The sequence below is a fragment of the Solea senegalensis genome, linkage group LG21 (assembly GCF_019176455.1).
Source record: "Solea senegalensis isolate Sse05_10M linkage group LG21, IFAPA_SoseM_1, whole genome shotgun sequence".
In the NCBI taxonomy this organism is placed as follows: Eukaryota; Metazoa; Chordata; class Actinopteri; order Pleuronectiformes; family Soleidae; genus Solea; species Solea senegalensis.
In genome coordinates this window covers 12372185-12398255 of record NC_058040.1, presented here as the reverse complement: position 1 = coordinate 12398255, position 26071 = coordinate 12372185, and the positions used below count along the sequence as shown (strand labels likewise).

The 26071-nt window shown below is 39.3% G+C and overlaps 1 protein-coding gene across 1 annotated transcript; it reads left to right on the top strand.

Annotated features, from left to right (window-relative positions):
• The first annotated feature begins 291 nt into the window (after window positions 1-291).
• On the top strand, window positions 292-24902 carry npdc1a (neural proliferation, differentiation and control, 1a). The gene is made up of 9 exons (XM_044012140.1): window positions 292-604; window positions 13352-13501; window positions 20974-21081; window positions 21243-21407; window positions 22472-22538; window positions 23246-23336; window positions 23434-23519; window positions 23633-23735; window positions 24379-24902. Exons 1-9 carry the CDS (start codon window positions 499-501, stop codon window positions 24448-24450), a joined length of 948 nt encoding a protein of 315 aa, XP_043868075.1. The 5' UTR covers window positions 292-498; the 3' UTR covers window positions 24451-24902.
• The last annotated feature ends 1169 nt before the right edge of the window (window positions 24903-26071 follow it).

Here is a 26071-nt window from a genome sequence, read left to right as displayed (position 1 = left end):
CAAGTTTTAAAGATTTGCATTTTATAATTTATTTATCATTTACTGCACTATTTTGTTTTTTTTGGTCATGTTGTGTCTCTTTTGAGGATATCTGACAGGTGAAGAGTGGGGCTTAAATAATGGTCCCAATTTCCTTTCCTTTGTTTTCTTTAATTTTATTTTTTTATTCGCTTGCAGATTTAATTATTTTCTTGTCTTGTCTTTATAGGAAATGTACGAGGGAACCATGTAGGCACCAGATCAAACACACACACACACATATACACGTAGACACGCCCCCTCCTCCTCTGCCCGGAGCAGAAGCTCCTCTATCTTTAGCACCACCTCGGACTAATCCGTGTTCAGACGAACTGTGTTTGTCCTGTGAACGGACGCTGCCTCCGCTGCTACCTGTCCGGCTTAACCCTGCTCCTTTGCTCTCACATAAACTAAAAACAAAAACTCAAAACAAACTAAAGCGATGCTGGACTGACAACAACTACCTCCGTCACACCGAGGATGCTGCTGCTCTCCAGCCCGCGGAGCGAACACCTGCGCGGGGCCTCGCTGCTGCCGCTCACCGCGCTGCTGCTCGGCGTCGTCTCCGTCAGCGTCGCTCTCCCAGGTAAATACTATCGCACAGAAACACGACGTCGTATTTTAAATCCATTTTCTAAGTAAAAACAATGTTTAACTACGGGTGAAGTGGTGGGAAAACCAGAAAAGCAACAGCTTTTTATTCCCCAGGGAACATCAGAGACCTTTTTGTATTTGTTTTGTACGCTTGTTGTGACAAGTTAAGTAAAAAAGTAAATAAGTGTATTTTTAAGGAAGTTAAGGGTAATGGTGAAAATATACATTATTTCCCCGACAAAACTGGAAATAGCTATAATTATTGTGTTGATTATTAATTAGTAAAGCAAGCAAAAAACAAAATATGTCTTGGTTTTGTTGTTTTGCTGTTTTTCTAAATATAAACAGGCATTATACATGAGAAAAGTGGCTACTGGGAGTAGTGCAGTATACTTTTTCCCTCAACATTTAAACTGTATTTATCTGTACATTCACTGGCCACTTTATTAGGTACACAGAACATAACAGGTGTGGTCTACTGCTGCTGTAGGCCATAATTGATTAATCTGTTGATTATTTTCTCTGTTGATCGAGTAATAGTTTTGTCCATTAAATCTCAAAAAATGTTGAAACCCCCCCAAAATGTATTAGTTTTAATAATTTCTTTGTTGTATGGTGCAAAACAAACCCAGAAACTATTCACATTTAAGAAGCAGAAAAATCTAAAAAACTTCAATTCTTAAGAAACCCATTTAGACTGATTCATTAATGGTTGCAGCCCTAAACAAGTGTATGTTTGCGTAAGTGTTATCTTTCCATCATTTAAAACCAGTCCAGTCATCTTCTCATCTGACTAACATAGCGTTTTTCCCCATGAGAACTTGAGCTCACTGTATATTTGTATTATCTGGCCCCTTCTGTGTAAATGGTTGATGTAGATGGTTGTGGGTGAAAATCCCAGTAGATCAGCAGTGTCTGACAGACCTATATGCATTGAGTTTCTGTGTTCACAGAGTTGAATGGGTGTATCTAATAAAAGTGGCTGGTGAGTGTGTAAGCCATAACTGCAAGTTAAGTTATTTATTAAAATAGTCTCCTTTTGAGTAACAGTTGAATCTGGACTTTTGTGTGTGCACATGTGAATGTGATGGGTTTTTTCACATGAATTTGTCACTGCTGCATGTTTGCAGAGCAGATAACCGGTGTCCTAGCTTTAAAGAACAGAATTGCTGCGACAGAACTGACATCTGAACTGTCACATGTTTGTAATCCTTAGTCTTTATCCGAGAGAGAGAGAGAGAGAGAGACAGAGAAAAGCTGTCTCACACAGACACTACACTGCTTTAGCCTCCACGCACACATTTGTTAGTGTGATAATAGATGTTGATATTGTCAACAAGGCGTGAATCTGTCCCCCGTGAATGAAATGTAAATGGTGTGCAACCTAGTTTTTGCACAGCCTCGGCAAACACGACGTACAGTAAAGTCTTCCTCGTCTTTGGGGGAAATTTGAGAATTCTGGGTGGTTTATCGCGGTTAACCTCGTCCTGTATCATTATTATACCTATGAAAGCATAGTTTCCTCTCTCAAGTGCTTAGAAAAGTGTGTAGATAAGAAGATGGTGTTTCTGACTGAGAATTCTTTTTTTTTTAATGTTAATAGAAAAGCCAACATTTTGTAGCTACACGAAATCAGAAAAAAGCTTTTCAATAATTATTTTATTATGGACTTTAATTAACTGGGAAGTCCTCATTGAGGTTACAAAACCTCTTTCACAAGAGCGTCCTGGCCAAGAGATGCAGCAGCACATTCAACAGGCTCATAGACAAACAAAACAACAAATGTTTACATATATCTTTTCATTAAATGTCCACCCAAGAGGAGAAAAAACGTTATGTTTCAATTAAAACATCTACAACCACATTCATGTCACTCCAAGTTATTTATAGATCATTAAAAAACATTCTCTGTTGCTGTTTTTGCTGTTGAGCTCTTTTTTTCAGTGAGGTGAGTTAACACATTTTAATTCACAGCTCATTTGTGCCCAAGCCGCAGTGTAATTAAAGTCAAATTTATGCCTCTGCTTTAGAAATCATTAAATGTATGAGAGGCGTCTACACGTTATCAAGAATCAAACATGAAGTGCTCACTTCAGTCAGGTATTTGATTCAACAAACATGGACACGTCGTCATGTGTAAATGCAGAGCGACAGAACACTGAATTGCCGGGTTTATCTTTTTCCGTCTCTTTCACTAATCTAGTTCAGCCTCAGCAGAACTGTTGCGCTGCTACGCTTAGGTGCCCAGTTTGTTTTTCCACAAACCAACGATAGGATCAGTGCTGTTAGTTTTTTAGGGACTTTTAGTCCCTGAATGAATTTTTCCACCAGGATTAACTTTAAAGATCCATATCTTCAGTGTCACACTCTGTCACTCTTTCACATACACTGCACACATCTAATCAGCTGATCACATGGCAGCAACTCAAACTGCTGCTCTAATGCTTTACATGCATGTTGAAAGTCAGATTTTTAGTCGATAATTATTTTTTCTTCATGCCATGTGAACTCGTTAGTCTGACTAAAATCGAGCTGGTCTTAGTTGGACTAACATACCTGGATAATGCGATTCATACTCCTGCATGTATACTCTTGACTGGAGTAGGCATTCTGTGCATGCACCAAAATTTATATTGATGAATCACGTAGGCCCACAAGTGGTCATGTGACACTGGATCCTGCTCACCGCTGCAGCATTCAATGAATGAGTTTTAGTGCATGTTTCATCGGTTTTTGTGAAGCCAGTGTATGTTTTTGCTCATATCATTCAGCCGTCACAGTACCGAAAAGAGAAATTATCCAGTGAGCAGCAGTTTTCTGGGACACAAATCCCTTGTTGGTTCCAGAGGTCAGAGGAGAAAGGTAGAAAACCATCTCTGAAAGCACAACATGGTGAGCCACAGCAGCGGAAGAGCACTCGGGTGCCACTCCTGAGACTTTATTAGGGCCTCTTATGTACCTAATAAAGTGACCTCTGTGTGTGTACATAAAAACCGCTCTTGGCTTCAGTGTTTCTCACTCACCGTTTTTTGCCCTGCAGTAAAATGAGTCATCTACTCCTGTATGTTGCAGCGGGCAGTGAGCGCAGTGAATATTCAGGTGGAACGGCACCTGTGCACACACACGTTTCCATGACTTCAGAGGACATTTACTTTGACTTACATTCATTTCCTGGAGACTTGCTCAAGCCTTACCCATAACTACTACTCACCTAACCCTCACTCGAACCTTAACTTTAAACATAACTACCCTTTAAACACATTAAAATGTTGGGACTTTCTGTCCCCATAATGTGACTTTGTAAAAGTCCCTCTTTAAAGTTTTGGTGTAAAAATCTCAGCAGGGTAATGAGCAGACTTCAGGAAACATATGTAGTGACAGTCTGGCTGGAATGAGGAACAAGGTATTAGAATAACAAAGGAATTGAAATACTTTTCCCCAAAAAACCTCGAGTTGACATTGAAAGTGGGTTTGCTTTACTGGTACTTGCTGTAAACAGTGTCAGAAATGTTCATTTATAATATTACGCGATCAACTTTTTTGTTTTACTTCACATTTCTATATGTAGTGTATGTAAACTCTGTGCTTCCAGGAAGTAATTTAGTAAAATGCAGTTCGAAGCAGCTAACAGGCAGGCTGGTTTCTAATGGAGCTGTGATGTTGCTTGTGTGGTCTTTGACGGGGTTTTTGGCGGCCTGTGTTTCCCCAGAGAGAAAAGGGAAAAATCACCACAGGATTATGTGGTGATAATTACCATCCTTTTTGAAATGATGCAACGACCAAGAAAGATGTGCTGATGTCGCTCACTTGCCCCATTTGTGGTTCGCTTTGTCTCAACGTGGAGGTTTAGAGAGAAAAAAGGTGGTCTGCCCAGGCTTTGCTGTGGTGGCTATCACAAACCACTGGTCTCTCACTCTTTCTTTCTTTCTCTCTCTCTCTCGGCTTCTTTATTGGGGAGTGTACAGTTGGCAGCAGAGCTCTCCTGGAAATGAGAAGGCCACATTAATCAACTTACAGACATTTGTCCTGAAAGCAGTTTCAGCCGGAATGAAAAGTGCTTCTGTCTTGACCACCAGCCGCGTCATTGAGCCCATTTGTAATGAAAGCAGGCAAATCAGAAAATAGCCAATTTACTGTGTCAGTTGTTTTCTATGCACGTTGTTTGCACTTGCGTGTAGCCACATCCTGACCAAGAGCGACGGCATATGTGTAGCCTGATTTAAACCACCGATGACTTTTTAATGCTCATTCTGAGAAATGTATGCTAGTAAACCAGTCCATTTTATTTTTATTTGGCCAGGACTGAGATTTTATCAAGTAAAGGTGAAATGTGGAAGAAACGTAATTATATTAAGACCTAAAATAACCATGACATATCTATTGAGATTAAGGAAACATGTTAAATTGAAATAGTAGCTTCACTGATGATAAAGGTGCAGCCAAGTTTGCTAATTTTCATTTGCAAACCACACACCATTTTGGTATTATGTTATGCTGTCCAATAACACAGAGAGTAGCAGTACAACACATGGGATGGCAGCTTAAATGTAACCAAACCTGAAAATCCTCACTACCATCTTAAAAAAATCTTGCTTTTCCATTAGCTCTAGTCCATTTTTTTTAAGTACCTGCTCTGGCCAGGTTCCAAGCAAGCTGAGACGAATCCAACAATTCCGTAGATCAGTTTAAAAAGACTGACAAATCCTGAAAACATGCGTTGATTCTCAACATTAAGCAAGGACATTTCTAAAATCTACCCCCCTTTTCTCCACTTGTCGCTGACACACAAAAGTTAACGAACATAAATTAAATTTTTCCAAAAAATAAAACAGGTGGTGGTGCAGTCACAGTATGAGCATGAACATAGTGTAACATCCAGTATGAGTGCATCTCTGTATTTTCGTATTTTTGGAAAATATGGCAGCCGCTCTCTTGAATTGAGTTTTGAATTCACTGTTTTAGTCACCAAAAGTTGCTGTTGTAACGTTTTACAAATGTCACCCTTTAAAGGACTAGTCACCAAGTAAATAATATGAAAAATATGAATTGTTGCGCCACAGATTGCTATAACCAGTCCTACTCAAACACAAAGATGATGATATAAGATTAAATAGCATTTATACGCCACATTACCCAGCCCTGTACAGTGTAGTTCAGCCATTGTTGTGTTTGCTGTGGGTTGTGCTGCTCTGTTCCACTCTGAATGTTATGACAGTCATTATCATCCATTGTCTGACATAAGTAAAGTTACTGCAACAGAAAAGACGGAGGCAGTGAGCAATTATGCAATGTTTCCACAGAGGTACATTCCACTGAGGCTGAAATTCTTTGAATTTCCATTTTACTTTCTTTTCACCTTTGCATTTCTATACGTAGACAGCGAACATTGTCTATTTCCTGCCTGCTTTCCTGTCTGTCAGGCTGCTATGTCATGCCCTGTTTTCAACCCACTGTGGCAAAAAAAAAATTTACACGTAGGAGAAACTGATTAGATAGACAGTTTTTGCTGAATTAATCATCATGTCATTTTTGTGTGGTTTTCTGATGTAGGTTATTATTATTGCGAATTTGAGTATCTGGGTTGATGTTGCAGCTGTTTCCACCATGTCATTCAGTAGAGTTGAGTCAGTGATTTTTTTCTTTTTGAGAATTGCCAGTTAAATGTGTTTTGTACGTATTGCACACGTCATTTTTCTGTCTTTCTTTCGGTGTTATTAAACCAGGCCTGGCACCAGGATGAAGTGACTGAGGGGCTTTTAAAACATTTGAAAGGGCAACTTTTACCGTGTTTTACTGTTTTGATAAGTGATTAATCAGTTTCAGTATTTATTTTTTTTAAATAATCAAAACAACTTCTCAAAATGTTCATCTTCCTTGTTCCGTATAACAAAGAAATCATTAAAACTGAATAATTTTGTGGGTTAGGGTTAGAAAAAGAAGTCACTTGAGAACAGCATCACTGTAAAGGTTTAGGGAACTCTAAACTTAATTTAGATTAATTTTTTTTTTAGCATTTTCTGGACTAAACAATAAATGGTGACAATATTTGACAGAAGATATGGTGAGTTGCAGCTCTTGATGTAGGTATAGAACAGCTTCAGAAAGGCTAAATAACAGTAGATTCCTGTCTCAAAGTTAAATACACACACACTCACCAAAACATAGCACAGCATTAAATATTGTTTTTTTATTTACGTAGCTGTCTGTGATTCCTGTTACTTCTCTCTCCTAAATGTAAGTATCTGTTCTTTTTAGAAACAGACATTTTTTTGTGTTTGTCTAATACAGTACATTGCACTATAATAATCGTTATATTCATGAATTGAACTAGAAGAGAAATTAGAAATGGAAATATCCACGATTTTTCTGCTGATTTTGCCATTGTGATTTGAATTGCTGCATCATTTAATGCTACAGTGTGTAACATAAACATAAACAAACCTTACATTAAAACCATTGTGAAATGCTCTCATGAACTCATGTCGCCCGGTGACATTCCAGGGTCAGTATTATGTTTTATAGCCAGACAGAGGGAAGCAGTTAAAGTTTGACTGAAAACACAAACAAGCGCATATTAAAGGTTTTAGGAGTGAATTATTCTGCTCAGAAAACTCAGTTGTTAAGCAGTTTGACAGGATAAATGCCTCTTGACCTGCCCGTCCCCTCAGTCAGCTCTGATAGTTTTGGTTGACAGAGCCAGTATTCAGATGAAGGATGCAGCATACAAATAATATTATATTATTTAATTACACAGTAATCACATAGTAATTGTTTCCAATTTGTTCAGTGTACCACTGTCTTGAAATTTGCACTGAAGATAGAACAATCAGAAATTGAAGGATTCAATTTCAGCCTGTGCGATTTACTAATTGTGGTGTTTCAAACTTAAAAACAATTGATAATAATACATAACTTTAATTACTATGATGCAAAAATATGATAAAACAGCTACAGGCCCAAAACATTGTAAGTGACAACATAAATCAGGGGGTTAAAGCTGCATTAACAGTAAAATGATCAGCTGTCTGACTATAACAAAGAGCTGTGTTAATCAGCTTGAATTCATTTGATTATGGAAGTTGAGAGTGAGACACTGTGAATAAACACGATCCTCCTGGAAACACATAAAAAAGCCACATAAATGCAAATACACGCACTGAATATTGGTTATGTATTAGTGAGTAAGAGCTCTCAGCTCTGCACAGCTCTTTAATGTTTCCACTTGATTTGAAGTGTTTGGCTTACTTCCTGCCTGCTATCAGTGGGTCAGGAAATGCACACAATAGAGGACATGGCCCTCCTGGCACAACCATTTCCTGCTCCCTCTCTAATTCTCTCTGCCACAGATACACACACAGGTTTGTGCAGCTGCTTTTCTAAGGACACTGCAGTGACTTCATTTAGACTGCCTAAACAAAGAGGTATCATTGACCTTAACCTTAGCCAGTTAATGTCTAACCCAAACCTAAACCTAACTACAATTCAAACCATAGCCAGTTCCTCATTAGGACCAAGTTTTGGTCTCCATGAGGACTACTGGTCCTGTCAAGGTCAGTGTGTTTACCTGCATGTTAAAAGTCAGACTAATTTGGTCATGTAAACATATTAGTCTGACTGAAATAGCGCTTGTCTTATTCAGACATACATGGATAATGCAATTCATAGTCCTATTACTCGTGCATGTATAAGCATAGTCGGACAGGAGTCGGACTTGGTGTTCTGTGCATGCGCCAGAATTTACTTCCGGTCTTTGACCTGGAAGCAGGACACAAAACTGCAGTACTGGTTTCAGAAATAATACAGTGGTTTTCTGTGACATAAATGTCAACAAAGAATAGATACTGGCTTATAGAGAGATACAGATGCGAAATCAGACATACACAGCCAATACATCTGTTTTTTTATAGTCCGATTGCCTGTCTTAATCGGACTACGGCCTTAGCTTGATTAAACTGTGCATGTAAACATACTGTGTTTATGCCAGAAAAGGTCCTAAAGAGGTAAAAAATACAAGTACACACACATACACACACATGCTAATACAATTACAGCCTGGGTGACATTTGTTGCGTTGCATCTGAGGAACAGCTTGAAGAAGCACAAGTGAGCGGTGACATGAAAGTGTGCATTTGCTTGCAGAGTGTAGGTGTGTACCAGGCTGTGTGAAATTGCTTCTGTTTGCCTCTCAGAACTTGCTGGCAGAGCTGCTGTCGACTACACAGCCTGGCAGCAGCAGATGGTTAGGAAAGTCATCTTTTCACCCGTTCCAAGGACTGTAACGTCTGAGTGCCGGAGTTTCATAATGTTGTTTTTTTTTTTTCCACACCCTTCTACCGCCTTCACTGATACTAAAGACCTTTTTTTTTCTCTTTTTTAATTGTCCTCTGTCTCCGTCTTCCACTCTGCTGCTTGTTTGCAAGGCCGCCTCCAATGGCAACTTCACATTGATTTGTTTGACTCTGCAGCCTCTTTCACTCTGAGTTTAGAACAAGTTCAAAATGAAATTATCATCCTGATGCGACTCAGATATAACGGTTTTAATGATCACTATCCAACTTCACCATCCTTGAGATATGGATGTTTACATCATCCTGTATTTGATATTTGAATTTTACTGCAAAGCTGTTTTTCCACTGATCAATATCACAGGCTTCGCTATGTTGCTAAACCGGCTGAACCTCACAACCCGATTAAGTCAAGGAGTGGAAGTTAATTTGTTTGATCTGTGACGAGAGCAGTCAGTTGCAGCTGACTGAAAAATCCCAACGGTCTGACGAGAGTAGAACGAGCAAGAATAGACAGGAAAATGAAGTCTATGAAGATGGAAGAGAAGGTTTAAAGGTTTTTATAAAGGGCAGCAGACATGATTTGGCGCCATGTTTTAGAAAAAGTCTTAAAGCCTTAAAGGTTGCCTTGATTTTAAGCTCTTCATATTCATCTTGTTTTTTTTTTTATTATGTATTTTAATTTGGTGTGGAATAATATGAATATATTGAATATGAATATCCTGAGCGATATACTTTGCGCTAACTGAAAAACATGCTTTTATCGACTTTTATTTGGTTACTCTGCATTTGTAAGCTTTCAGAAAAAAATGTCCATACAGGAGAACTAAAGAATACTACAAAGACATGTTATTAATGTCCCCAAAACGTAGCTCTTACCATTTAGTGTGACAATATAGCAAATGTAGTGATGTTACGTTGTTACTTTACTAAAAAGCTAACTTATTTTCAGTGTTTTGATGCACGATAATATCGTATATTGTCTGGTTTCCGAGTTGCAACAGCAGGGCCAAGCACTAAATAATTAGTTTAAGTGGCCACAATGTAAAACATTTACTTCACAAAATTAGAAATACTCATGACTAAGGCTGAGCAATTAATCTAGATTTTACTGAACTCGCAATGGGGGCAGGTGCAATATTTCTTCAAAAGTCAGAATGTGTGGACAAATTAAAATGTTTTAGCTTGTCCTGGCCTATACACATCATATTCTACAGACTGAAGAAAACATCATGTTTCTTTCTCACAGCAATATCACACATTTCACTTTCCCTCTCATCGTGAATCATGTCACGATAGCAATTAGATATTTATTCAGAATGGTTCGGCCCTAATCTCATGACTCCTCGTCACCAACCAGACAACCTCTCTTCCTCCCGTCTCCGTGTCCTTGACTCAAACAGAAAAGACAAACAAAGCTTCTCAGATTACACGAGCGTCACCGCACAGGCAGCTCGTCTCCAGAGGCGTCGGTGACTTAAGCCGATGTGGACGCCCATGTGTGCTCTTCTCAGTGTGGTCTTATTTAGATGTTTATCAAAACGGTGTGTCCTTCTTGCGTTTGTTTGTGGAATTTATGTGTCCTATTTTATCCCTTGTGATTTTAAAGGTCCAGTGTGTGGCATGTAGAGAGAGATGCTTATTGGCAGATATTGAAGATAGGTGAATAATCCCTTTAAAATAAAAACAATTTGGTTTCTCTAGAATTAGGATAAGCCTTTAGGCTCGGGCCATATTTTCCATGTTAGGGATATGGATTATTGTTATTGGTTATTATAGTTACGGTTGGGGAGTAATGTTGGCATCAGACTCCCATCTTGTAGTTTCCACCTACACATTGTATATTCGAGGCTAGGATGTTGAATGCACTCAAAAAGTGTTTCTTTTTTTCCGCCACGTCTCCGTTGTCACGTTACGAAAAGCTCACATTAAATTGGAGGACTATGTTTTTTGTAGGAGAGTAATGAATGACAGACAGATTGAGATGGCCTGGGAGCTGGTGGAGGATTTTAATTTTCCCTCATACAAATCTTCATTAGTGGACTAATCTTGATTATCAAAAATAAGGAACAGTGCTTTTCCTTATATGTTCAATACGGAACACATATTTTATCTTTCAAATCCTAATTTTATGGAACAGTTGGCAACCCAAAGTGTGCACGTGATGAATTCTATTATATTTAATTTGTTTTCTAATTAAAATAACCGCCACCATTTTATTTGCAACAAATTGTTTTTGTGTCAAGTTCTGTCTTGATGTGTCATTGCACAGTCTACACCACTGGAAAGGTGCTCCATAAATACAGAATGGAAGTGTGTGGGAAAGTAAGCCTGCTGTTTACTTTATTTATAACGTCTATTTATCTGTCTATTTGTCTGTCTATTTCTGTGTACACCACCTTGACAACCTTGTGTTTTTGTATGTGCTGTATAAATAAAGTGGGTTGGATTATCCCACAAAATTCTACTTCCCTCCGTCTTCTTATCATCACCCACTGTGCTGTTCACCTTTACTTGGCCCACTCTGCTGCACCTCCTGGCTCATTAGCTGCTTTGTTAGCGTCTCCGTATCTGCTCGCCGCTACTTAATGAGCCTACTGTGAGCATGTGACCCACTTCTGCCCTTTTCTGTGTGTCTTCATACAGTGTCTGGGCTCCACATTTCTGTTACACTGGCAGTAATCAGATGAAGAGATTATCTAAGCTGGTTAGATGTACATCAGTGTGGGAGCACCTGTAGATCATTACTGTGGTTTAACGCCGGCCTGTATTGACATAGAGGTGGAGTTCGCCACATTGTAAAATGCAGATAATTGCTCAGAATGTACCATTTTTTTTCTGTGCAAATATTTGTCCTATGTGACAATGTTACCTATGCGGGAGGTCTGATAAGGTGACAATAAAAGATGAACCTAAAACATGCTAGAAAAAGTGTGCAACCTTTGGTGATTTCCATTGTTGTTGATGTTGTTATGCAGCATTATTCCCGATGCAACATTGTTCCCATGCTGCAACTTCATCTGAAAATGGCAGCCCATGGCCAAGAGGCAAGGAATTGGACTTGTAACTGCAGGGTTGCCGGTTCAAATCCAAGGGCTTGGCAAAGCACCCAATCCCACAAAAGAGTGTTAGCATCAAAATTCACCTCTAAAACTTCAGTCGTACTTCAACCTGTTTGAAGCCGATGCATTTTACAAACACACTGTTGCCACTGCCTGTACATGAAACTAATCTCTTCCTGTGTGCAGCTTGAGAATGCTGCCAGGCAACACGAGATCTAAACACGGCTATACTAATAAACACGGAAAGAGTCGTGTGGAGCTGATCGTTTGAACTCATTTGACTTTGGTTAGAAAGTAAATGACATTTAAAAGTTGTTTTAAGGCAAACATTATTATGGCTAAGAAGTTAGTGCATCTATTATTGGTAGACTACAACTTATTTTTGTCTAGAATGCTGTCACCAGATTATTGATGAAGACCAGGAAATGGAACCACATCACAGCCATTTTGGCTCCCATACTGTACACTGGTTACCTGTCACTTTCAGAATTGATTTTAAGATTTTATTGGTGCCCTTTAAGGGCCTGCATGACATTTTCCCATGTGATTTAACACAATGTTTGTTGCCATATATCTCTTGCCACTCCCTGAGATCCTCAGATGTCTCCTTACTGGTTGTTCCCACAGCTATTCTGACACTTTATAAAATGGCTTTTCAGTGATTTAGCTCCTGTTATCTCTTGCTTTTTACTTTTTATTGCCTTTGTTATTTACTCATTTCCCTCTGCTTTGTGTTTATGCTTTGACAGCAACAGGCTAATCAGATCAATAATTCAATATCATTTTCATCAATATCAGTATAATTAACATTCAGTGTGTATTGATATAATGTTTATGAATTATGCAAACACACTTTGAGACAAAACATATTTATGAAACTTCCACTCGAGAGCAAAGCCCTAATCAATTATGGACACTCAACCCCAAATTGAATTTATAGAGCACATTTTATTGCGATGTACAGAATGACCTCGATAAAACTTAAGTAGAAAACATAAAAACAACATAAGAATTTAAACGATATGCAACGGGAGTCCAGCTCAACCTGATATTAAACGCCAAGGAGAAAAAGTATAATAACATTTACAGCCATTTCACTCAGGCTTACGACAGCACTTTGCAACTGTTTTTGAAAAGTGCTATATAAATAAAACTTACTTTTTACTGATTAACCGTTATTTATACAGACAATCTCACTGAGACGCTGGAGAGTGGTTTATAAATAAAACTTGTTCTTCTTTGTCATCTTCTTATTATTGTTTTTTATTATTATTATTATTTCATCATTTCTTTCTTTTTATTATTTTCATTTTTGGTATTTTATTCCATCAAACATCCATCACTGCAGTGTGGTTGAGACACTAATGATGACGCTCTTTCTCCCCCACTCAGCTTCCCCAAAATGTCCTCACCATATCAACTGTGCCAGAGAGGGACGCCACTTCTGTCAGTCTGGCTCCTCCCACTGTGGCCCCTGTCTCGACCCGTTGCAGGAGAATGAGGAAGGACGTTGTGTGAAGAGGAGAAAGCACCAGCAGCGTGGTATGTGGGGAAAAGAAGATGACATACTCTTTGATACACACTGCTAATGTACAGATCCAGTGTGTAAGAATTAGTGACATCGACGGGTGAGACTCTCCATATCTGCGACAGGCATGGTGCAGACTGATCCTCAGTGCTTTTTAATCCAGTCCCCCCCCCACACACACACACACACACACACACTGCCAGCTTTAATCACTTAGATGACATGCATCTCTCTCTCCCTCTGTCCTGCACTCTCTCGCCATTGCCCTTCATCTCCATCACTGACTCTAAGGCTATTCAACGAGAGAGAGCCAAGCTGCAAAAAAACAATTTTTGGTGCCATGCCACCAAAAATTGTGATTATGGTGGCATGGCATCGCAGACACAGAGCGTGTGGCAAATCATTAAAGTGGACGCCGTGGGTGAAGTGGCTCTTACAAGTTGCCCTCCCACCTTAAGCTCTGTCAGCACATTCAGTCCTTGAATTTGAGAGGAAAATGCCCCCGGAAAGTCCCTTGAATTTCATGTCAACCAAGGTGTGGGAACCCTGGAATCAACCTTGATTTTAAAAAGTAATGCACTGTGAGTAAATGTGTGGGAATGATGGTGATAACGCTGCTTAACATACGATGTGTGTGTTCAGATGAGCCTCTCTGCTAAGCTCCCTATAGTGGTTACATAAACCCCCTGACAGAAATGATGAAATTATGCCTATTTCGGTCTCCATGTTGTCGTGTTCTCTTTGCAAATTAAGACTCTGAAATCACCCTGGTGTCACTCCAGAGGAAATAATGTGGCCATGTTTTTACGATAAAATGTCAGATTGGCTAAAATGTGAGTATCCTTGTTAAATCGTGCCAGATTGCTCAGTTTTCCTTAGAAAAATCAATAACCAGCTCTTCAAATTCAACTTCTCAACATAGTTCAGATGAGTCTGGACCATTATTTGAAGGTCTAGTGTGTAAGAATTAGCTAAATCTTATCTGGTGGACTCCTTTTTCAACAACACGTACAGTTCTTCTGCATTTGCCAATGCAAACGATTATTTAATTATTCCATTATTATTTGATTACTTGACTAAAGTAATTGTCAACTATTTTGATAACTGATTAATCACTTTTAGTGTTTTTCAATAAAACCAGGTAAACCAGGATTTTTCAGCTTCTTAAATGTGAATATCTTCCGGTTTCTTTGCTCCATATAACAAGGAAATTGTTAAAACTGAATCATTTTGGTTTGTGAACAAAACAAGACGTTTGACAACTTCCATAATTTCCAGATTTGGTAAACACTGATCCACATTTGTCAACATTTTCTGACATTTTACAGAACAAACGTGGACTCGATTAATGAAGAAAATATTCAACAGATTAATTGATTCTAAAAAAAAATTATTAGTTGCAGCCCTGCATCCTTAATTTGCATTCAAAAACATAGAGAGCAAGGACTTGCTTAAAAAACATGTTATGAGGCCATAAAAATCAAAACAAATTTGAGTCGTGTTATGTGGCAAGACATGTCTCTGACTGAGGAGTAGTCAAGGAGTAGTCAAGTCATAGACTTCTATGTCTTCAGTTTTTACTCCGCAGTCGTAACTAGTTTCACAGTTGTGTTTCTTTTCTCAGCCACTACTGTAGGAGGAACTCTGCATTTGCTTTGCCACAAGGTCTTTAATAATGTCATGATTCTTATCTTCAATATTCATGGCTGCAGTCACTGCTGGTCCACCACATATTCTGCTTGAAACTAAATCGATGCTCCTCTCTTTCTAAATTCCTCTCTCTCTCAGTAACGGGAGGAATTCAGGAGTACATACACTCAGTCGAGAGAGGATGAGAGTGTGGAATGAGTGAGCACTTTTTATTGCAAGTAGGGCCTGCTTGTATTTAACAAGGAGGCGTGCGCTGCCGTCGGTAAACATACAGTATGCCTCAAAGCTGTGTTCTCGCTCCAGAAGTAGCATTCACACACGCTGAGTGGCTTGTTGTCTTGGCAAACATTTCAATTTGTCAACAGACCTGTTTCCATGTTACTCACCGGGACCGTCTTTTGCTATGGGACACAATCATTTTAGTCGCCACACCGGTCTATTTATGCTTTAACGGTCATCAACCTGAACTTCAGATGTTCTCATGCATTAATAATGTCCACTGCAGTTTCAAGTGTGAGGGCCGTATGCACGTAATTGGGGGTTACATCATGGATGTCAAACAACAATGCCAGACAGCATTTCAAGCCACTGTATGCGTGTTATTATTCTGCCCCTTGTTTGGTCTTTGTGAATAGAAATGATGTAACATTATTTCTATGCTGCATCCTTCATCTGAAAACGGAGCGTTGTCAAGCAAAATGATCAGAGCTGTTCTGGTTCTGAGGTTCTGGAACGACCTCTGACACTTTTGGTGGGCGCACAGAAACTGTGTGTTTTCAGTCAAACTCCGAGCGTCACATTTTACAAGCGCGATGTTGCCGTTCCCGTCTTGATATAAAACAAATCACTTCCTGAGTACACGGCAGGAGTGTCGCTGGGCAACACAAGATCTAAACACCACTGTGTTGAAAAAGACAAAGAGAGAGAGAGAGTCGTGTTGGGGCTGATGTGCTTATGTAATGAGTATACAGTTTTTAAAGCATAACATAAGATACCCCCAAAATGGATAAATACACACACTACAGCAAAGACATGACGCAGAGTTCTGATTTAGAATAATCCAATTAAAGGTTTCAATGGTAAACAGTGAATTCAGAATCGGGTAAAAAAAAAAAAAGAAGCTATATTTTAATTAATCTCTTAAATTCCAAGGAAGTCATGCATAGCAGAATGGATAATAATTAAAAAATATCAATTTCCTCTCCTGGAGTAATGTTGTATGATAGGTTCACAATCACATCCCTACAGTAGTCATTTCATACAAATGACCATGTAAATTAAAGCCAAGGCTTTGCAGATTTGATGTACCAGCAGCAGCGCTTATCGTGTTCCTTCCTTTCTTAATTATCAGGCGTACTGTCTGGAGGGCTAAAGCCTTTCTCTCCGTCTGAGGCTGAGATTTGCTTTGAGCTCTTCACTGTACACAGACTCTCTGGACTCTTTGACCTGCTTCTTGTGTCGATGGTATAAGAGGCTTTTGGTGTTTGTTTTTGGGGCCTAGTGCGTATTTGTACACTTTTCTGTTCACTTTCAGACTATCTAGATTTTGTCTGTGTAACAGATGCAGCTTCACTTTTGCATTTATTTATTTATTTATTCATGTTTTTATTCAGAGTAGCTTTTAAAACCCCAGTAGTGCATTGACAGGTTTATTCTTTTAATTCTTTTATTTGCTTTAGTTTATGTCTCACTACATTTAGACTCACGCTTTTATCAATATTACTATTTTTATGATTTAACTGATATGAAATATCTATAATATATAATATAGAATGATATGAAACAAAATCCATTTTCTATTCTCTTTCGCTTGGTCTATAGCTTTATATCACAGCTACTTTATATTCCACATAAATATTATGATGTACATGTCGTGCACAGCTACTTAACAGCATCATTATTATGAGGAGAAACTATGGTAGGTTATACACAGCTGCTCATACAAAAACATGTGAATGTCCACAGTGACACCTAGTGGTGGTGGCATAGAATGGAACAACTGGCTGAGACAGGTATTTTGTGTTTTAAAATGAGAACTCTTAAGGTTTTACTGTTGTATAAACATGAAACCAAATATTCGCAGTCAACTACATGACAACAACACAAAAATTAACACTCCACTGCCTCAGCAAGGCTGGGTTAACTTAACTTAACTTGTTAACTTGTGTTCCTCTGCCTTTATATGAAAACAGACAAACTACTAAAGTCTGCTTTTAGCTGTGAATCTTTTGGTTTTCTTTCCACTGACCTTTGAAACTTCACACGAATGAGTTTGATCTGAAACCAGTGAGTCTCTGTGTGTATTTAGTGTTTTTTATTTGACAAGTCAGTCAAGAGAACTACGTCGTTTGAGATAAATGACCCACTAGAGGGCAGCAGGAGACACTTTAGTGTAACCTGAGAGTGAGTTGCACTGAAGCCACACAGGTTTCAGTCAGGGGAATAAACTTAAAACTTAACATGGCATGTATTTACTACAGCTATTGTAGGTTTAGTGGTGACAATGAAATGTTTTATTTTTGTGTGAACAACAACAAAGACATACCGAAACAAGGTTCCAAGGCATATTGGTGATTTTATCCATGTTTATTTTTCTTAAATTTCATGTTCTGTGGTTTACATTACTACTCTCACACTGCCATTTGAGATAAATTACTGATTTAAAAATAGTAATCAACAGACTTCACAGTGAATTCTCCCATTCTCCCAAAGACTGAAAAACTGAAATGTGTAAAACTGACTTTTATCTTTGAAGCTGAAGGGTGGGTAAAGAGTGGGCGAGTGGGGGCTAAAGTGTGTGTTCCTCCTCCTCCTCCCCCAAAGAAATGTGAATGGTTTTTAAGTAGGACAAGAAAAGCAGCACAGATGTGTGTGAGCAACAATCCCTGTTGAGATGTTTAGTGTTTGTTTGTTGTAACCAACTGCCCCCCGGGTGCCTCTCAAGAGGTTATGGGTCATTATCAAGCGAGTGACAAAACTCTCCTCCACACGTAGAGGTGTGCATGCTTAGTCAGCGTGTGACAAACTACACACGTGCTCACAATTGAGCACTTTTCTTAGTTGAATTATCAGCGACGGCCTAGTTTTCCTTGGCCTACGGCTACGTCCTCCTCCACCTCGTTCACTTTCATTGAATTCCTTGCGGATTTTAGAATTGGCCAGCACTTCACATGATGACTGGCAATAAATCTCTCATGTGTCCTTGAGTCTCCTCTAAGAATTTAAAGCCGTTTTTTTAAGACGCGCTCCTGGTTGGCACTCGGGCACGGTTGGAGCTCTCAACCACCTGCAAAGTACAGATGGTGCATCCCGCCTCCACAGACACCTGCTATGAAGTGCACTAAATGGCCATTAGTGGAGGGGGGTAAGAAAATAACAAAGCAGACAGTGAAAGCAGTGGCATCTCATATCATACACATTAGCTCAGCCAGATGGCTGGGCCTTCTGGAGTGAAAGTGACACTGTAATCATTAAAAAGTCGTGTAGGTGGTGGCGATAATTTGTAATAATCCGTTGGTGTAGATGTTCTTAATTGTACATTATCTATTTTCTTTAAATGGTTTACATAGTCAAGCTCTTTGTGTGTGACATGGTGCTTGGAAATTGGATGCGTAACATTTGCTCCTTCAGACACAGAATAACAATCGGGAGTAGATGAATAAGACACAAGATTATCAGAAACACATTAATAGCAAGGAAATAAAATACATACATTTTAACATGAAATGGAAACAGGACAACAGACATGAGCTTAGCAGGAAATGTCATTCTTTACATTCAATGACAAATAAATGTAACCATAATATGTAAATGTTATGCATGTGCAGGTAAGTAGTTGAATATCATGTTATAATAAATAAAAATATAAAGAAATAAAAGGAGCTAGTATATGAAAAGCACTGCCCGCTGAAGTCAAAATGGAACTGTAAATGATTTACACGTTTTCACAGGCTTTAACTCTGATAATTTATAATACCATACCATGTTTTGTGCTTTATTGTTTGAGGTGTAAATAATACATATACGTAAATACTGTGTTATATGACGCATAACTCTTAAGTTACAGTTAACAGTTGTGAAACTATAGTAATTAACTGTAAAATGATACAGTGAAGAGCCACATGGTTGTGTAGTGGTTAGAATTCTTGTCTTTCTGCCGGCATTCCCCGTGTGTGTGTTGCAGATTTGTAGTGTGAGAGTGGATGGTTGCTTGTCTCTATATGTGGCCCTGTGATGGACTGGCGACCTGTTCAGGGTGTACTCAGCCTTTTGCCCTATGTCAGTTGGGATTGGCACCAGCCACCCATGTGGGGACCTTCATGTGGAGGATAAAGCGGTAGAAGATGAATGAATGAATGAATGAATGATGTACTGTGGACGTACAGCATTTAGGGAACAGTGCACACAGTAATTTGTTGTGAATGTGATGTACAGTCAAATATTTTTACACTGTTGCTTCACTTTTTTAATATTTTACATTCACTATATAGTGGGTTAACTTTAAAGAAGGGAACAACTACTTTGATTACCTCCATTAACACTGAGCTACGGGATCTTTTGTGACAACGAGTAGCAACTCGGGGCTCCATGAGGCAAAGGATTGGCTGATTGCTCCTCCTGCCCCCCCACGGTGCTTCCTCCCCATGGCCACACACACCATCACACACACTCATCTCCGTGGAGACCACAGCAGTGCTGCAGGAATGTGGCTCACTGTCTGGCCCGAAGGGCTGTTAACAACCCTTAAGTATTGTCCCCACTCTTCTTCTTCTTTTTTTGTACCAGTCCACAAACAAACAAGACACGCGGGCACACTCCCAGTCCATCACTTCAGAGGCAAGAGACATGTACACGTGTCCCAAAGCATATGGCTGTCTGTCCCTCTGTTACGATAGTCACATATCACTTACAGTCCAGACAACAAGTTTATATGCTTTTATTTGAGCAACATCTATTGGTAAATCCTTCCTTTCCAAGCATGTGGGAGAACCTATGTTAGCCTTGTCCATTAAAGAACATGAGGGCCTCCACAAAGGAGGCCCACTCCTGGTTTAGAAATAAAGGGCTCATTCTCTCAAAAAACACGAGTGTTATTATTTTATATTTCTATTAAATGGAAAGCATTTCACCTTTTTTTCCAAGAAAAATACCAAAAACTGCCAGTTTCTCTCTCATCATTATTTTTCATTAAAATGTGGTTATTCTTACAATAAATCACCATGTTGTTTACTTTTTTCCTGTTTTCTGGTATGTGTTAAATCCGTGTTTATAACAATTGAAAATGTGTACACCACTAAAAGACAAAAACAGACTTTTCTTTCTTAATATTTAGAATAATTATTTGTTATAATGAAATGGCAACCTCAGTCATTGCTGTTTTGTCCTGGTTCATATGTTGCCGATTTTTAGAGCTGAAACAATTACTCTATTTAATTGATTATTAAATTAATCGTCAACTATTTTGATAATCGATTAATCGGTTTGAAGCTTTTTTCATTATTTAAACAAGATTTCCGATTGTTTCTGCTTCTTAAATGTGAATATATTCTTCATTTCTTTTCATTTAATTTTTGTGATATTTTATGGATTACTGAAAATAATTGATAGAATTAGACCTTGATTCATCGATATGAAAGTAATTGATAGGTGCAGCTCTGGTGGTGTTTATGTTGCGTGTGCATAATTGAGCTTAGTCTTTGTTGTTGTGTTTTAGTATTTTATGCATTCTGTGCTAGATTGTCTGTTACATTTTTGTTCATTTCAGACTTTCCACTAACAGCGACTGTCACTGCCAGTTTCATTAACATAGAATGTGTTTCTTGTTTGTTTTTTAAAGGGTCGCTCTACCCTGATCTGGACGAGGAGATCGATTACCTTCAGTCTATCCTCGAAAAACAGGCATTGACCGAGACGAAGCCCCCCAAAAAGAAAAACAAACATCCTGGTGAGAGACTGCTGAGACTGAGTATTCTGTAGACATAAATCTACATAAGCAATATTCGCTTCCTCTTTTAAAATGAAGTCTGCTTTTTCTTCTATGGAAAGTGTTTGTTTTTCACTTCCCTCGGTTAAAACTCTTGCATTGTTTATATCTTTCACTCTCAGGTGCCGTAACCGCTCTGAAACTGCATGCCGTCACTGAAGCGCCCAACAACTCTAAAGTGTCCGCTGTACCTCACACGCCGGCTCCAGAGCCCAGAGCCACCCAAGCTGATCACCGAGGTGGTCCAATAATCCACCCACCGTCCATGAACGACAGACTTTTTATCCGTAAGTGTGACTTGGTGCAGTGACACTGCATATACAGTGAGATGCAAAAAAGGCTTTATGAAAACTGTTAGTTAGGAAGTGATTACCTTGGTCCATGTACATGTAGAGATGCCGATATTTCGGAAGTGCATGGACAAATAACCGATACCAAAAGGTATATGTAAGTTTTTCCCTGTGCCCAACTGCAGAGGTTATTCATTCTCTTTTGTGGTGAAATGAATAATATTTTTCATACTCATGTCGCAGCAGATGTAGATATACATTTTATAAACAAGCCAATATCTGCAGATACCAATATTGTGCCAGTAATCCCTAAAAAAAAGAAGGAATTATTGTGTTTGTCCGACTAAAACCAGACTTGTAAAAGACATGTTAACATATAACTGAATTCTAAAGTGAATTTTGACAGTCGTGCTGCTACTACTGCACGTACACGTTCAACTCGAGCTGGGCGCTCTGCACATGTGCCACGGTCCATAATCAGATATCAGTATTGGAATACTTTATTAATCCCGGAGGAAAGAAAAGTACCAAATATTACAAAAAAATAGAGCAACAGGAGGGCTTGTGTCTACCATATGAAAAATAGATCCATGTCTCTTATAAACAGAACTATATCTATATGTAAAGTAAAATGAAATAAAATACCCCATATGAAACAAGTTTAGTGGCCTAAACCCAGAAATGATTGAAGCAGCTGGTACACAACATCGACAAAACCTGGATCAAATTTAGGCCACTACACGACTAACCACATGCTAAACCAGAAATCACCAAATACTAACGAGCTGAAAAGGGTTAAAACTAACCGCTTCACGCTGTAGCGGAGCAGAGCCGTCACACAATTAATCTAGTAAATCAATTCCTGTTAAAACATGTAGTGTCATTTCCTGTTGTTTTTTGTTATCTTTACCGCAGCAAGAGTTCATCACTCATCTTTTCTAATGTTCCCCAACAGAACGGTGAAACCCTGTTGCTCCAGTTTGTATATTTGCTGTATTTTTCCTAATTTACCTGACCTTCTCTCCTTTTCTCTTCCCTCTTCCGTCCGTATCGACGTGCAGTCGTAATCTCGCTGTGTGTGGCAGTGGGCACTGTGGCAGTGATCCTGGCAATCGCTTGTTACATTAAGTAAGTCTGGACACACAAGGTCACATTTCTTGTTTCACAACATAAGCTGTGATCTGTCTCCACCTCGCACAGCCTCGATAACTTGTTTTTAGCTTGTAATTTCCCCACGTCTTCAGATAAAATGTTAAAAACCCAATTTCTGATTATCTGTAAAAGTCGTCAGCAAGTGGTGGCCTGTGGGCCAAAACTGGCCCACCAGCATCATCTGTATCTGGCCCGGCAGGTGATTGATATTATTTGCTTGTCTTCACCAAAAACATTTGTGTACAGAGCTTTTATTCTGAAAGAATTGACAGTTAACCTATAATAAAAACACTGCTCGTCATTTCGTCATGGAGACAGCCAGGTTTGGGGAGGGAATGTCCGTAAAATAACTACTTGCATATGTTCAGGCTCAAAGAAGAAGCAGTAATTCTTAAAATTGAAATATCAGCAGTACGAGTACGTGTCTCACACGTATAGATCTTCGTAACGAGCTGCTGATTAAAGACAACGTCCACGTTGTTGTTGTAAGACATTTTAAGGCACTTTGTCTGATGAAGATAAGATGTTTTGGCCCTAATATTCAAATACTTACAAACAAAACTGGCCCTCGACCACATCTACTTGCTCATCCCTGATCTATACACGTAACTCCTGAATTCAAAGAGTTAATAAAAACAGAAAGAAGGATCAGCCCAAACTCAGATTCATGATACCCCCCACAGGTTGCAGAAGGACTCACACCTGGCTCAGAAGGTGGACTACCCTGCTTTCAGTCGGTCGGGCATGCCGGCTGCTGCAGGCAACGGTCCATCGGTAAGCAACACCGCTCCGACATCGCTTTATTGTTCCACAAGTATGAATGACTTCACCTTTCATACTTGTCATTCACACCTGCCTTCATGTGTTCCAGCCTCAGACGGGAGATAAGACCCTGGCCCAAAACGCTCAAATGTATCACTATCAACATCAGAAGCAACAGATGCTCTCCATGGGAAAGTACGTTTGGTTGTTTTTGTTGTTTCGCCACTTCCTCTTTCACATTCACATGTTGTGGCCTCATCAGTGCGGTATCTCAGGTGTCTTCCTTTTTTGTCCTTTTTCTGCCTCAGCAGTCACAAACCTGAGCAGAAATCCGCCGACAGTGAGGTCACCTCAGATGAGGAAGAAGTTGGAGGAGACTTCACAGTGTATGAGTGTCCTGGACTGGCACCAGTGAGTATCAAAAGCCCCTTTTCCATCAATGGTCCCAGCTCGCCTCGCCTCGGCATGGTTTAGGTTGGTTTTCCACTGCACAAACTACCCTTCTCAGTGTGGGTGAAGTCACCACTGCACAGCTGCATGAAACTGCCGTGACTTCATTCACACGCAACACACACACACACACAGACGAGTGACTAGTGACTTGTAAAGCAGTTGTTTTCATTGGAATCTGTTCATTAAAAAATATTTAATGACACACAGTCACTTGACTGAAATACAGTGGCAGGGTTTGCAATGCCGCTCGCGACTAGCGGCGCAGTCGCTAAATACACCAGACTCCTCTTTTAAATATTGAGATTTTAGACATTTCCCTGGTAATTGTTGGAGATTTAATCCACATTTTAGGATTGTTAAGTCTTTCTAACCAAGCTACAGTTCGGCATTGTTTGGCTCGATTCTTGGGTCGGTCTGGTGCCGTCATGCATTGTATCACCTCAGCTCGCATGGAACCTCAGCAGAGCAGGGACTTAAAAAAGGACCAGGTAACAGGTACTATCGCTAGTGGAAACCGTGCCGTGCAGAGGCGAGGCGAGCCTGCATATTTAAAACTAACTTCTTACTATGAGCCTGATCATCTATTTTCCCTTCTTGACAGACTGGAGAGATGGAAGTGAAGAACCCTCTGTTTGATGACTCAACTTTACAATATCAGGGGAACCACAAGTGAACGCTGTTTCAACACACACACAAATCTATTTATCACATCTATCATATACACAAAACTGGTGCAGACATAAGACACCACTTCATCAAGGCAGAGGAAGGGCTTTTTAAATTGATTCTTGTCTTGTGTAGATTTTTTTTTTGTTTGTCTTTAAATACTACAAAGACACATTATGAAGGATTTCTTTTTAATTCCTGTCTTTGGGAGGCATTCCCATCTTTTTAGTTCCGCTTTCCAGAGTCGTCCTGTTTTCCTCCTCATGTATCTTCTTACCTTGATCTCGGTGGATAACCGGAATATACACATTTAGATCGGCGTCGAAACTTTCCTACGTTTTAAAAAACCATAACCCCGCGCAACGCATTGAAAATGTAAGTGGTGGTGTTGCTGATTTAAAATGTCTTGCCATATAAGCTGCTCAAAAAAGATTTTTATGGTGATCGAAAATAAATTAATATATATATACATAAATATAAATATATATATATATATATATACATAAATATTTATCTGAAAATGTACGTTTGTTTGTTTGCATGGTTTTACTACGCTTTGAGTCTAACTGTTGACTCTCTTGTTTGTTTGTTCCGTGCGTCTTTCCTCTTACCGGTACCAAGTTAACCTTGTGCTGCAACATGTACATACAACAAAGAGTGAAAGTGGTTCACCTTTTATAGATATTTGTACATGCACACCAAGGAAATAAAAACTTTTTACCACATCGTCATGGAAATGACCGTTATTGCAGCAATGTTGTCGCCCGTTTAGAGCATTAGGTCATGATGTTGAAGAAATGGCAGGAAATTAGGAACATAGCAGTTTTCTTTTTAAATGTAGCTGGTTTGTGCAGTGGTTTTTCAAAATAAGCTAGAAATAAAGCAACAAAAAACAACAAAATTTGGTTTTATTTGTTGGCACTACAGAGATATCCCCCAACACTTAGATATGAATAATATCCCTCCATCGTAAATACAGATTTATGTACAGTGTACAGTTTCACTGTATATTTAACTGGTTATAGTTAAGGGCAGGGATAAGGGTTTCGCTGCTGCAGTGTCTGAACAAGAATAGCTGTGTGTGTGTTTGTGTGTTGGGGACAGGACAGGCCAGTCTCCTGTCCCCATTGAGGCACACAGGGCCATTAAAGCCCCTTTGTGCTGGTGCACAGTGGAAGGAAGGCAGCTATTGGCCCTCATATGAAAACCTGTGTGGGTGGAGGGTCTGTGAAGGTGGGTGTCAAAGGCAGGGCCGTTAGGAAGAAAATCAAAAAGCCATCAGACTTGTTTGTGGGAGACGATTGTGTTGCTCAACAGGGGAGGGAGCGGCGCTTAAACTCCTGTCTTATTAATTTATCAAGCAGTATAGGTGAGAAGTAAGATTAGTGAAAATGAGAATGATGTAAAATGTCCTTTTTACTGTTTTTAAGGACCTTTACAGCCTTGTGAACAACTGAATTAAACTCAAGGTGACCGGTGCAGCTAAGCCAGTGTGTCGTTTTCACAAGTCTATTAATAAACCTGAAGAGAAAACCCCCAGAATTTAGAGGCAAAAAAAAACAAATTCTTGTATTCTAACCAAGTTACAACATTGCACCAAAAGCTTATTGTAGATCTTCAGTTGGATA